This window comes from Embiotoca jacksoni, unplaced genomic scaffold (assembly GCF_022577435.1).
Source record: "Embiotoca jacksoni isolate LCO1_2020_lvr unplaced genomic scaffold, fEmbJac1.0.p SCAF_2, whole genome shotgun sequence".
In the NCBI taxonomy this organism is placed as follows: Eukaryota; Metazoa; Chordata; class Actinopteri; family Embiotocidae; genus Embiotoca; species Embiotoca jacksoni.
Genome location: NW_027185340.1, coordinates 20,974,628 through 20,987,366, shown reverse-complemented (window position 1 = coordinate 20,987,366; position 12,739 = coordinate 20,974,628). Strand labels below are relative to the sequence as shown.

The window sequence follows — 12,739 nt, the reverse complement described above, 5'->3', positions numbered from 1 at the left end:
CTTTAGACTCTTCAACAGCTTCAGATCCTTTTCAAAAGCTTGCTGCATACATTAAAAAAATAAATCTACAATCAAGGTCATTTATTTTTCTTCTTTTCATGTATATAAATTGAAAAGAGAAGAATATCAAACTATCAGAATTTCATTGAGGTTAAGTTGTCCTCTTTTTTTGTCAGTCAAAAATCCAAAAGATATTATTTTTTACAATGACAGGAGGAGCTGGATGTAAGGCTGCCTCGATCATGAAATTAAGGCAGATGATTGTCATTTATGTTCCTTTTATACCACTATTACATTATAAATCACAGTTTATTAAGATCCATTTACTGGATGTGGTGTTTGGTTGCGCAACTAACTTGAATTGAAATGCTGTCAGTCGAATATTAGTTCATGTGTGATTAAACTGTCGAAGAAAACATCAAACGATGGAAAACGACGTTGAAATAGTGAAGTAAATCTGACATCTGTTAGTTTCTTCCAGCTGTTTTTATGGAAATGAATGTCAAGGATTCAGACATTTATGCAAAATGATTGCGGTCTGCTGAAATAGTTGCAATTAGGCCATTATATAACTATTATGAGGTCCATCGTGAAGCAGCAAGTCCTCAAATGAAAGGACATTTTACTTTATAAGTGGCGAAAATAATTCATCAATTATTAACATTGCCTTCAACTGCTTCCTGTCAGTCAACAAACTGATTGATTTCCTAATTGAAAACAGACATCAAAGTGCAGAATAGTGGAATTTCTGAGTACAGAAAAAAACCCAGTGAAGTGTTAACAGCTAAAATAGCTGAAAGGCCACAGGGTCAAAAATAAATACACTATGACGTCGTCGATCCGACACAGCCAACACATTTCATGTTTAGTTAAACTTGTTTCTGAACATTATGTAGCCAACAGTGTGAGCAAAATGTAAGCTTCATTTGCAATATTATACAATATGAGGACAAGGAAGTCAGACTGACCACCTTGAAATAAGGCAGGAACACTCCACAGTTACAACAAGTTAATGAAGCTTACAATAATACTTTCAAAGAGTTGTATTTCTCACATTTTATCATAAATTGTAGACCTCATCACCAACAGACACACGTGACCAAACATACGGACATAAAAAAAAAAAACTGAGCAATTACATCTTAGAAAATGAGTAAAGAGCAGCAAATCATTTGTCATATCTTCTTCTCTTCATGCTGATCAACCTCAACCTTAAATCCCTCCTTCTCCTCTGAGCGTGTGCCATCTCATGCTGAAGGATTACGGTCACCATGGTGCCCTCCATCAAACCTCCCCTCCCCTCCCCCTCCCCGTCCTCATCCTCATCCTACAGAGACATGTGACCAAGGGTTAAGGAGGAGGGATGCACAGGAGGAGCTGGTGACCTTCCCCTGCTGCTCCTCCTCTGCCTCCTCCTCCTCCTCTCCAATCCATCCCTGCTGTTTACTCCCAGAGTCCTCCCTCCTCATACTGTCAGCCGGACTCAAGCATTCCACGTAGAGGACGGGCTTCGAGCTCAGCCGCGGTAACTTTTTCCATCTCCGTGTGTTCAGAGCTGAGCCTCGGTGGCTGGGTGGGCTGACGGAGGAGGAGCACAGAGAGCTCTTCTTCTATCCACAAAACTCCTGTTCGACGGAGCGTCTCGGCAGCCGAGCAAGCTCGAGGTCCGACTGCGATCTTGCAGGATCATGAAGTTTGTCACGCGGCCTCTCCTGTCTGCGCTCTCGCAGCCCTGCTGCACGCCGACTAACACACAAAGAAACCCAGCGAGACCGTGCGGTCCAGAGTAAAACCCAGAGAACAGAGCTGGTGTTGCACCCAGAACGGGGTTAGCAGGGGAGACAAGGTGTCAAAGGATAAAGTGATGACAATGCAATAATAAGTATATAATTATTATTAATATAAGTAATAATCAGGGTGTTGTGTTGCTCAGTTAATCGTGCACTCACTTTCGAAGCCTTCAAGTTTTGTACGTAATCATACGAGTTTATGATTAATGCGACACTAAAATAACCAGTCTACTAACTGACTAGTTAAACAACAAGTAATTATACTGACACCTATTATGATCATGAATGATTGGATGATCATTTATAGAATGAAATGTGAAGTTTCTCGCTGGCTCCAGTTTCTTAAACGTGATAAATTTGCAGATTTTTATGATTTCAAGTCCCCAAAAACATTTTTCATTTTGTTCCTATAGTTAAATGTTTGAAGTTCAATGTGCAGAATTATGTTTATACAGAACTTAAACATAGAAGGCTGCTTTTCACTTTCATCTGCTGATGGCGAAACGTTTCTTTGTGCTCAATGAAAAATTGTACTTTAAGGGGCGGGGCTTATTAACAGGATTTGTGACATCACAAGTTGTTTAGAAGCCAATCTGGGTCCAATATTCAAACTCCACGGATATTTGTGTAAACTTGAAACCTGCTGTGCCCAGACACTGAGATTGAACTGTACAGTGAAGTATGAGACATGAGATTGGAAATATATTTGCATATTCAGACTGGAATTTAGTAGAAAAAGAAAATTACATTTTTAGGATTCTTACTAGATAATTGAAATGTTTGGTGGAAACATTATATTAGACACAAATGATTATTCAAAGTAGAGAATTTTTTTAAACATCTGAGAACACATCCGAGGGATCTTTAAATAAATGAGGCAGTAGGCGCGTGGTTAATAATATCCAAGTTAAATTTGTGTTCTTCACTGTTGGTTGAGCAAAACAGGCAACATCATGATGACTGTGACGGTGTTGATTTGATTTTTGATATTTTAGGGGCGTTTTATAGATTATATGACAAAATGTAAAAAATAATAATCCGCAGACATCATGATAAACTGCCTGAAATCAATGCCGTGTTTAGAGAACACATAAAAAGGGAAGTTAAACTGAAATTCCACATTCATTATCCAACAAAAGCTGCCTCTCTTGGCAACCACGTCAAAACGGCAGCAATAAATGTCAATAAATTCCATCTGTGACCAAAATGTGTGAAAAACAATCCTACAGATATGAAAGAAAACACAGAAGCCGTCCTGCTGATGTACGAGTGTATCCAGAGGATCAGCAGCAGAGTCACTGCTCCAGTCCACACAGTGAGCATCAAAGAACATGACCCAGATACTCTCTCGGGCTCCGGGTCTTATTTTTAGCTTAACTATAGCTAGCAGGCAGAGTTGGTCACTACTAACAGACTCATTAACAACAGTACAAAGAACGTCACCTCTGTGGAAAATTAAAAAAAAAAAAAAAAACAACAACATCTACTTCTCCTCAGATTGGGGAATTCATGTTGAAGATAGCCATCAAAGGCAGCGAACAAAGCGAGCTAACCAGACTGGAAATGCGTTTTCTGTTGTGCTGCACTTTACACCGAGCGGCTCGGTGGAAACAATGACGAGGCGCAGCCCTGATCGGGAACACAACGCAGCACAACTTCTCCATCACGAATCACCACCAAGTGGAGTTCCTGTTGCTGCTATCAGTGGCAGGAGCTTCCACTTCTTCTGTTTGGAAAGGTCAGCGCAGATAATGGGAGTTTGGACTCTAAAGAAAAGTTCAGAGCAGAAACGCGGTCTGTGTCGCCGCCACTGTTGTCGCTGGCGGTCTTGGCCGCGCTTCACTTCCTGCGCTGTGAAAGGTCACGGCAGACACGACTAACATTCCAGTTTGAATAGCCGGAAGGTCGCCGAGCCAGCTTTGCACGAGTCTATTCCTTCTGACAGCTTTGTAGTTCCTCCACTTTACAGAGAAAAGTATAAATAGCTTCCAACTGAACTGCAATTATGTTAGAAAACAATAGAAATGTAAGAGGTGTGCAAAATGATGCTTCTGATGATTGATTATTTCTTTTTCGGCTGGTTGATAGACAATTACTTATCTTCTTTAAATCGTTTCTTTTTACATGTCTGCTCCTCTAAATATCCAGCACTCCCCTGAAAGCTGCTCCTGTCAACAGACCGGTCACTCAATCAGGGATTGATCATCGTGGCTACTAATCAATGAGTCGATGTAATTTAGCAGCCACTTCCTGATTTCAGTCCGTCAAATGTGAAGGTTTGCCACTTTTCACTCAGGACATTTATAGGATTTGGGGGTTTTGTTGATAGTCAAGTACTCGATATAATCATTCACAGGTCTGGTTAACAGATACTAAAACAAATCAATGATATTTTGTCAGAACCCGGGAAACCTGCTTTCAATCAAAGTAGTCCAATTTGGGTCCCGCGGACCAAGTTTGGCCCTCGTCTTCTTTGTTTCGTTCCACCCTGGCATTTGACAACCTCTTGCTTATTCTCCTTATTCTGAAGTGCTGTAAAATCCAAAACAACAATGACTACGAAGTGTACATTTTGTGCCGCTAAAAAGTACATACGAGTTTATGGCAATGTTTAGCCTCCCTATTAAATTACATCGTCCTTTGTCTTCTGTCTCCTGCCGATGCTCCTGTGCTGTTAGTGTGTCCTTCGTCACTGACTTTGAGCTGCCGGTCAAGATGAGCGATCGAAGCCGTGACACACTGCCGAGAGGAGATGTACACAAAATTGGCAAGACGACTGTATTTTTAAGAATAATTTTTGCAAAATAATAAAATTACTTTTAGGCAATTCCAGAGTAGTGTTTTGATTATTCTGAAATTTAAATTTAGAATATTTATTTTCTGTAAAATATAAATCATTTGAATGAAATGTAATTTCACATAAAAAGATCCATTTTTGAGCTGCGGCCCTCCATCTCGATTCATTTGTTGGCCCTTCATGGGGGAAAAAAAAACCCTCGAGACAAATTGAGCACCTCTGCTGTAAATCAACAGAATTTGTAACTCGCAAGCAAAAAAAATCTGTAAGTGCACCGTATGTAAGCGTCTATTTATAGTTGTCACCGGTACTAATAGTCAGTGTTGAATACAAAGCTCGGTATTGTCCTCATCAAACAGAATTGTTGCGTGTTACTCTGCGTAAAGTGAAACCTCAGCATGGGAATGTTTCTTCAGCTCCAAACGTGGCGTCACTGGGGGTTAAAGGAATCTTACAGCACGGCCACCGAGACACGCTCGCGTGCGACGGCTCCGCGGTGCGTTCAGGGAAGGCTACGGCGCGTTTCCTCTGAAGGCCGAGCAGTGAGGCTGCTCTGCCCGGCTGATGACAGGCTGCTGCTGCTGCTGGTGGAGAGCCACACCCAGCTTCAGCTTCACTTTGTCAGCAGGAGAGAAAAACAAGCATCTTTCCTGTTATGAAGTCAGGAGAAAAGATGAAGAGGAAGTGAAACTACTTTGAACAGATGTTTTCTTTCTACCGATACAGATATACAATCATTTTTCTTTTCTTCGCGTTGTTTCCAGCTCCTCAAATGTGCTGATTAACTGTTTTTAAATCATCTTCAGTTCTTGATAAATGTAATAATAATCATTTCAGTAATCCTTCTTTGCACTTTACTGATAATATAACGGTGTCCTGCCTGCAGCTGATAAAAACTTGACTCTTAATCAAATCTAGAAAGTGTTATCGTGTTACACCTCCTCGTCACTGGCTTCCTGTGAAGTCAACACAACCATCAGCAAGTACATTCTGGATTAGCAGCACTCGTAATGGTGGTTATTGGAGGATCAATTATAACGTTTAATTTAAGGATGTCAGATGGTGAATTTATTCAGCGTTTCCTCAGAATGTAGAAACTGGACGGAAGTTAGAAATATGACGGAGAGGGAGACCCTGCTGTTCATGTTTTTACACAACTAGCTGGCCTTAAAGGGAACGCAACAGTGGACGTGTGGCCTTCGTCTACAGTTCATCACATCTGACCCTGGAGCTTCCCCAGTGAACTACAGGACGGCTCCAGAGACGTCCTCACGTCACACCGAGACGGCAGGTTAATGAACGAGGATCACAGCACACGGCATCGGAGAGAGACGCTCCATTTTCTACCTCTGATGTCGACTTCTTCTACCCGGATTTATCTCAAAGTTCAACTGTCGCGCGACTGAAAATTCTTCACCTTGAATATTGTGAAAATGTACACATTTAATCGTTTTGCGGTCGTGTATATTTGTACATTTTGCACGTGTAAGGAGTACATAACTACAGCTAGCATTTGCAGAAATAATGCAGAAAAATATAGTTGGAGTAATATTAAAATCATTCTCTCGTGTGCTTGTTTTTTTTTTACAGTTGTTTATAATTATTAAATTCCCAGTGAAGTTTACTGTTTGAGTGCACTGAAGTCAGCGTGGACCATAAACAGTAATATTCCTCCATTACAAATTTTGTCACAAGTGTCCAAGTGTTTTACAACCACATTTAAAAGGATTAATGCAACACTTTTAAGTTTGTATAAACTGTGTAGACAGTACACATAAAAAAGCATATCAGCAGATATTTACTTTATAGCTCCAAAAATCCACCAATCATCAGGCTCTAATTTAGATCAATGTGATTTGAATATTTTTGGACTGTTGGTCAGACAAATGAATCAACGTCAAGCTGAATCTTTAAACCAGTGATGGACATTTTTTAGGTGTCGAATCTACTTTGATGTTTTGTATTCTTGGTCCTGATGAAAATGAAGTTCATGTGAATGTGAAGAACATCAACACACATAGTCAGCACCTGAAACGTTCTGTTGTCTGTGCTGCATTTCTACATCTCGCATCGCAGCAGGATGTACGAGTACCACGCTGGCATTTTCTTTAAACCTCCGAGATATTTCATGTGGCGACATGACAGAGCGACAGGAAACCGGGATGTGGTTTTACTAATCTGACCATCGCAGCAGCGCCACCGACTTCTCCTCACTGCACTGATGACTTCCGCCGTTCCGCTACTTCCTCACAAGCAGCCAGTCGTCCTGTGCCAACACCCACCGCGGCCGAGGTAACAAACTCCATCTTTGCTTTATTTTTCAGGGAACTGACTTGCTTACTAATCAAAGACATTTTATAAACTGGAAGGCAGCATGTGTCAGGGAGCCTGAAACGATTAGAGCTGTGGTTTCAAGGAGAGAGTCTTTAACTCAGCAAGTCATAAATGGGTTAAACCATTTCCTCAGAGAGGGGGATTCCCAGCCCCACATGCTGAGTGTGGTCTTACCCCCAGGAGTATAGAAAAATCCTTCTGCCTCTTTCTGAAGTGCTCATTTAATTTTCCCCCCTACCTCCCGCTGTTTAGTGGAACAGAAACATCGGGACTCCGGACTTCTTTACTCTCTGAGACACATAACGGTGTTTATAATTGTAATTTAGCTGATCTACATGTGGGCTCTTTTGTTTTATTTTTTTCATGTTGCTTTATTTTCACCACTGTAACTTTTTCATGGGGAAAAACTCATCCAATGGAATATATAGATTGAATTCTAAGACACTGATTTGTTTTCAGTGTGGAAACAGCAGCTTGATGTCTGGAATGTTTACAGTCCAATATAATGTTTCACACACTTTCAATTTAATTGGAAAGGCCTCCCAAGTATATTTGGTGATCCATTTCAAGCATAATTGTAGAAAACAACCCGAGTTACCACCCAGCGGCAACCAACAGTGACGTCACACATTAGTTTGTGTACAGGCCGTTGTGAAACCGTCGCCATCTTGTTCTTTGGGAGTCAGAAATGATCGGATTTAGACGAGCTTGGGAAGAGTGAGCGGTGCATCCGACTCAACCCAATTGGAAACCCGAGGTTACTACGCCTACCCACCTTTGGCGGAAACCTGAAGGCACCACTGGCCTGTCAATCAAACAGACACGCCCCCAAACATACCTCTTTTTGGGGCCTAATTTCAAATCAATGATGGGATTATTTTCAGATGGTCGCCAGAAAACTAATAAGGGGGACGGAATTTAGACACCACAATGATTTGTGGTAAAAAAAAAAAAAAAAATGTGGACTCTGTATTTTATGAGAAGTTGACCCGAACCCGAACCTTTTTGGAGCCAGCCCCTGGTGATCATCGGTGGTACTGCAGTTGAAGGCACTTCAACATTGGCCTCAACTTATCAAAACAGGAAGCTACGTCCAATGTGCGCTAAGCTACGCACCTCCACAAGTAAATTGTTAATTCCTATGAAAACATTGTCATATTTACCTCGTCAAACAATTACGTCCTTTAGCATTTTTTTTTTTAACAACTACACAAAAACACTTCGGTAATTCATGGGTGAGCGCTTCTCCCTCTTGTGTATTTCCTCTTTTTATCTACGGCTCCCCTCCCCTCCCCTCCCCACCACCACCACCACCACTAAGATTTTTCTGTTCCAACAGCTGTTGTCGGTGCACACAGCTGCAGCAGGCCTCACTCAGTCACCCTCCGCAGCTATTCGCTTGCCTGGGAAGCCCAACCAATCGCCAAGTGTTTGAGGATCAAGTGCACATTTGCAGACCCAGACATACGTTGGGGTTTTTTTGGGGTCAGATGTGAGCGAGGAAATAAAAGGTTCATCTCCGCTCAGACCCGCATGACACACGTGGTTATGATTCACTGAATCCCGAGGAGCTAAACTCAAAATGTCAAGGTTAGTTTGTGTGCCGGTGCATCTGAGCGTTTCCACACAACCACTTGTCCCCCGTTTTTAATGGAACGTTTACAGCCGCTGTCCCCCCCCCCCCCTCCCCCCCCCCTCCCCCCCTTCCCCCGAGCCACAAAAAAAACACAAATAAACCAAACACAAAAACTCAAAGCAAATCAAGACGGGATTTTTGAGGTATTGTTTTCCCCCAGTGCAAAAAAAAAAAATAATTATAATAATTCAACCAAACGCACCCACTGTGCTTAATTATGAGGAGACTTTTCACTGTGGTGTAACAGGCATTCAGAGAGGCTCGCCTCGGGGGCCGCCCTCATTGTCCATGACTATAACATCTGATTCAAAGTGACGCGCGACTCGGCACCGCAACCGCCGGACGCTGCTGGTCACTTGTGCGATCCTCGGAGGCAAAGGTTCACAGGACCTCGTGACTGTTGTGTGGACACCGAAGCCATATTGTATGTGTAGAGCAAGAGAGATCCTGTCTGCTGTGAAACATGTGGCAGCGGCAGTTCAGGTGTCAACACATCCCGGCTCAGACTCCTCCGCGTTTATTATGCTGAGTGATCATCATGTGACAGAGACGGGATGACTCTGAAGTAAATAAGTGTGCAGCTTGAGGATCAATGAGGACTCGGGTGTCAACATCTTACTATTCAGGTGAGGAACAAAGCCTCCGGCCCTTCTTAGATTCCCACTTAGTCACTGTATGCCGTGTTATTTATGATCCTCAGCCTATAAACTGTAATTTCATCACACATCAGAAGTAGAACATCTTTGAAAAGATAGTTGGTCCATGATGGTTTTCTATTCATTAGGCGTAGACGGTAACCGAAAGGGCTTTGGTGCTGCACCTACACGCTTTACGATGGAAGGAATAACTGATATTATGTGTCTCCGTCTGCATGGAGCCACATGATCACGAGTGGACTCGTGACTCTATGTTACTGTATCTGATATATGAGCATAAACAGGAGGATGTCCACGTCCACAATGAAGTCATGGATATCAACACTAAACGCCCACTGGAGCACATTAATGTCGGAGGAAGGAGCTTTTGCCATTTTTCAGATCTTGCTGGTGTCCCCTGACCTCAGCTGTGTATGTTGGCATCCTAAAGTGACTGAATCACCGCTGGCTCTGCCACTGATGCAGCCTGCAGTGTTACTGGGCAGCTAACATCAGCACTCAGGTGATACCAGGGAACCTCATTTTAGAGAAAGCTTGGACGGATCCAAAACAAAAATCCATCTATCGAGTTCATTAAATGATCATTTCCTGTTTGTTTGCAGTTTTCAACCCTTGCGTGGTTAAATATCATACAACCAGTCCCCAGTGCCTGAAAACCTCAAATCTGTGTGTCAGTTAAACCTACAACAACTACGACAATCAGTATGTTGAATTGTCCTCCATTTGCACCACAAACCTCAGTCAAGGTGTTCATTGAAATTCACTTGGATTTGTTCCAGTAGAGTTTACACTTGGCCAACTCCTTTACTGCAAGGCAGCACAGAAAAGGGAAACAAAAACTCGGGTCTATTTTCCAGCCACAAGCAAATAAGAGTCTCTCACAGCTGGAAACAGCACTGGCTTGCAGTTTATAGCGCACAGATATGCAAGTATCCAATGGAGCGAATGCTTGCAGGTCATATGGGAGGATAACCTGCCGGTCTGTCTCGCATGATATTCACAGGACATAATCCAAACAAACCTTCTTCCTGCGGCCGTGTTTAGCAGAGAATGAGCTTTGGGGAAACTGCAGACACGTTGTCATTACTTCACTCACAACAACAATATGCACATTTCCTCACAGCAGCAGAGAGCTGTTTGTAATTATAATCAAATTGAAACAGCTCAGACCGAGAGCCCTCCTCCTCCTCCTTCCCTCTGCTCTCCTTTCTACCGAGCAAAAGCAGGACGATGTCGCTCCTCATCTTCCCGATGGCCGATGGAGGTGCAAATCTGGGCTGCAGAAGCACCGGGTCTCCATCAAATACCTTTTGTTATGCCTATGTGTGTGTGTGTGTGTGTGTGTGTGTGTGTGTGTGTGTGTGTGTGTGTGTGTGGATGAGGTGGGATGAACAGGGCCTATCCCCATGAATGCAGCACACACCCACCCCTGCGAAAGGCCTGCTGGGCAATGTTGTGCGCAAATGCGCAATGAAACACCGCCCACCCAATGGCGCACAAATCGGTCAGCGTGGTAAAAAGCCTGTCACGCACGGATTGGGTTAGCCCGATCAGTGCGATGCAACGCGTGCACGGCGCGAGGAATATTTCGCTGGGGTGTGTTTGAGAGGAAGAGGAGGAGGAGGAGAAGGAAGAGGAGGAGGAAGAGGAGGAGGGACTTATTCAGGACCAAAATAGGTGTAATGTTGCTGAGATGATGTTAGCATTAAAACAAATTTTAAAAAAAAAATAAATAAATAAATGGATGTGAAGCAGCGAGGGGCCAAAACGCTATCAGAGATAATCCAGTCCAGACCGCTCCGGTGCCGGGTGAAGGCCGGGGGGGGGGGGGGGGGGGGGGGGGGTGTTATAATAAACGTGTTCCTGAGACCGTGAGACGGGGAAAAAATACAGAAACGCGTGTTTGTGCTCCAGCTTCCGCCAGTTTGTTCTCGGCTGAGGCTAAAACACGCGCGCACACGCACACACACGCACACACAGATGGAGGCTCAAACCAACCTTGTAGACTTGTCCATAGGTGCCATTTCCGACCACTTCCACCAACTCGAAAATCCCAGCAGGATCCTGAATAAAAAAAAACAAAAAGAAACGGACAATCTTTTTTTTTTTTTTTTTTAAAGGCTCGATTAATTGATTCCGTAATTACAGTCGGGTTTGTTCGATGTAGGAACCGGCTGCGCCCGGCCGGCCTCTCGTGCCGGCGGATACAAGACAAAGAAAAGCTACCGCAGGGCTGTGTCAACAACAGAGAAGCACACTGCAATGGTTACATTTGTATTTCTAGACGTGAAAAGATCAACGCGAGTGTGAAGATGTCTGTGACGCGCTCTCACCCTCAGAGATGCCAGGTCTATATCCACCAGACTTTTGGCCGGAGAGTCGTTCGCCATTTTCGTAAAAACGGTGATAAATTAGCGGAATAACAGCGTAGTTTAAGTCTCCTTCAGAGGCACGGAGCGTGTCTCATCCTCCTGTGGATTTAGTTTTAATCCCGCTGCAGATATTTTTCTATCCAAGCCGCGTTTTTCCCTCTTTGTAGTCCCAGACAGAAGCTCCTCCGCCGCTGCTACATACCGACCAACTGCCGGAGCCCTGCCTGCCCTCCCTCTCTCTCTCTCCCCCGTTGGTGTGGATGCCTCTCTGCCTGTAATCTCCACCCTCCCTCTCTCGCTGTCTGTCCATATGTCTCTCTGTCCCCCTCTCTCTCTCTCTCTCTCTTCAATCTCCGCCCATTTTCCCTCTCTATCTCTAACAGGGACAGACCGAGACGTTTTGGGGGCCGTGAGCAGAAGGTGCCCCCCTCACGCCCACCAGCGTCTGTAAGCAAATCACTGCTGAGCACTGCTTCCCCTGACAGAGGGAAGAAAGACAAACAGCAGACATTCGTTTGAATGTACACTTTAAAGGGTCCGTGTGTTAGATTTAGAGGAATCTATCCTAAGAAATTGAATATAATATTCAGGATCGTGTTTTCATTAGTTTAGATATAATCATCAAGTGGCAACACACAGAGTCACTCATTGGTTTGTCGACTGCTGTCCGGAGCCTCCAGTCTGCCACCCTGGCCAACGGCATCTTGGGCTTTTTTTGGAGCCAAATCAGGGGTGTAGTGCTCTTTGTTGAAGTATCTGAGTGAGCGTGGGCACGTATGGGGGCGCTGACGGCTCGTTTCTAAGGTTTAACCACTTCTCCTAAGTGGGCAAGTCAATAATGTATATTTCTATTGCTTTAATTTAATAAAGCCAACAAGAGAATTCTGATTTGTTTTAGATTATTGACACGCGACTGTCCGACCTCGGTCAAAACACACTCCTGCAAATGAATCACAGTAAAAGCCTTTTTAAGACATTACGTGTTTCCGTCTAATAAAACGCTAGAGGGCTTTTAATTTGAAAAGAAACCACAATGATATAATCACCTATTGGCGGTTTGTAGAGTGACGTTATATGTTATTATTGATGGAGTTATTTTCAGAAGGACCACCAGATGTTTTGACTTTGAATGAGAGTCGAGTTTTTTTTTTTTT

General features: G+C 43.5%; 1 protein-coding gene across 4 annotated transcripts in view; it reads right to left on the bottom strand.

The window, feature by feature from the left end:
• LOC138201476 (mitogen-activated protein kinase kinase kinase kinase 4-like) overlaps positions 1-11,863 on the bottom strand; it is a 109,660-nt gene extending 97,797 nt beyond the window's left edge. Inside the window, exons 1-2 of one of the 4 annotated variants that reach the window (XM_069155007.1) lie at positions 11,547-11,863; positions 11,212-11,277 (exon numbers count right to left, since the gene is read on the bottom strand). In XM_069155007.1, the coding sequence (XP_069011108.1) occupies positions 11,212-11,277; positions 11,547-11,603 (123 nt within the window). In that variant the 5' untranslated portion in view covers positions 11,604-11,863. The remainder of the gene's footprint in view (positions 1-11,211; positions 11,278-11,546) is intronic. The other 3 variants (XM_069155004.1, XM_069155006.1, XM_069155005.1) reach the window with 3 other exon arrangements.
• Positions 11,864-12,739: the final 876 nt, after the last annotated feature.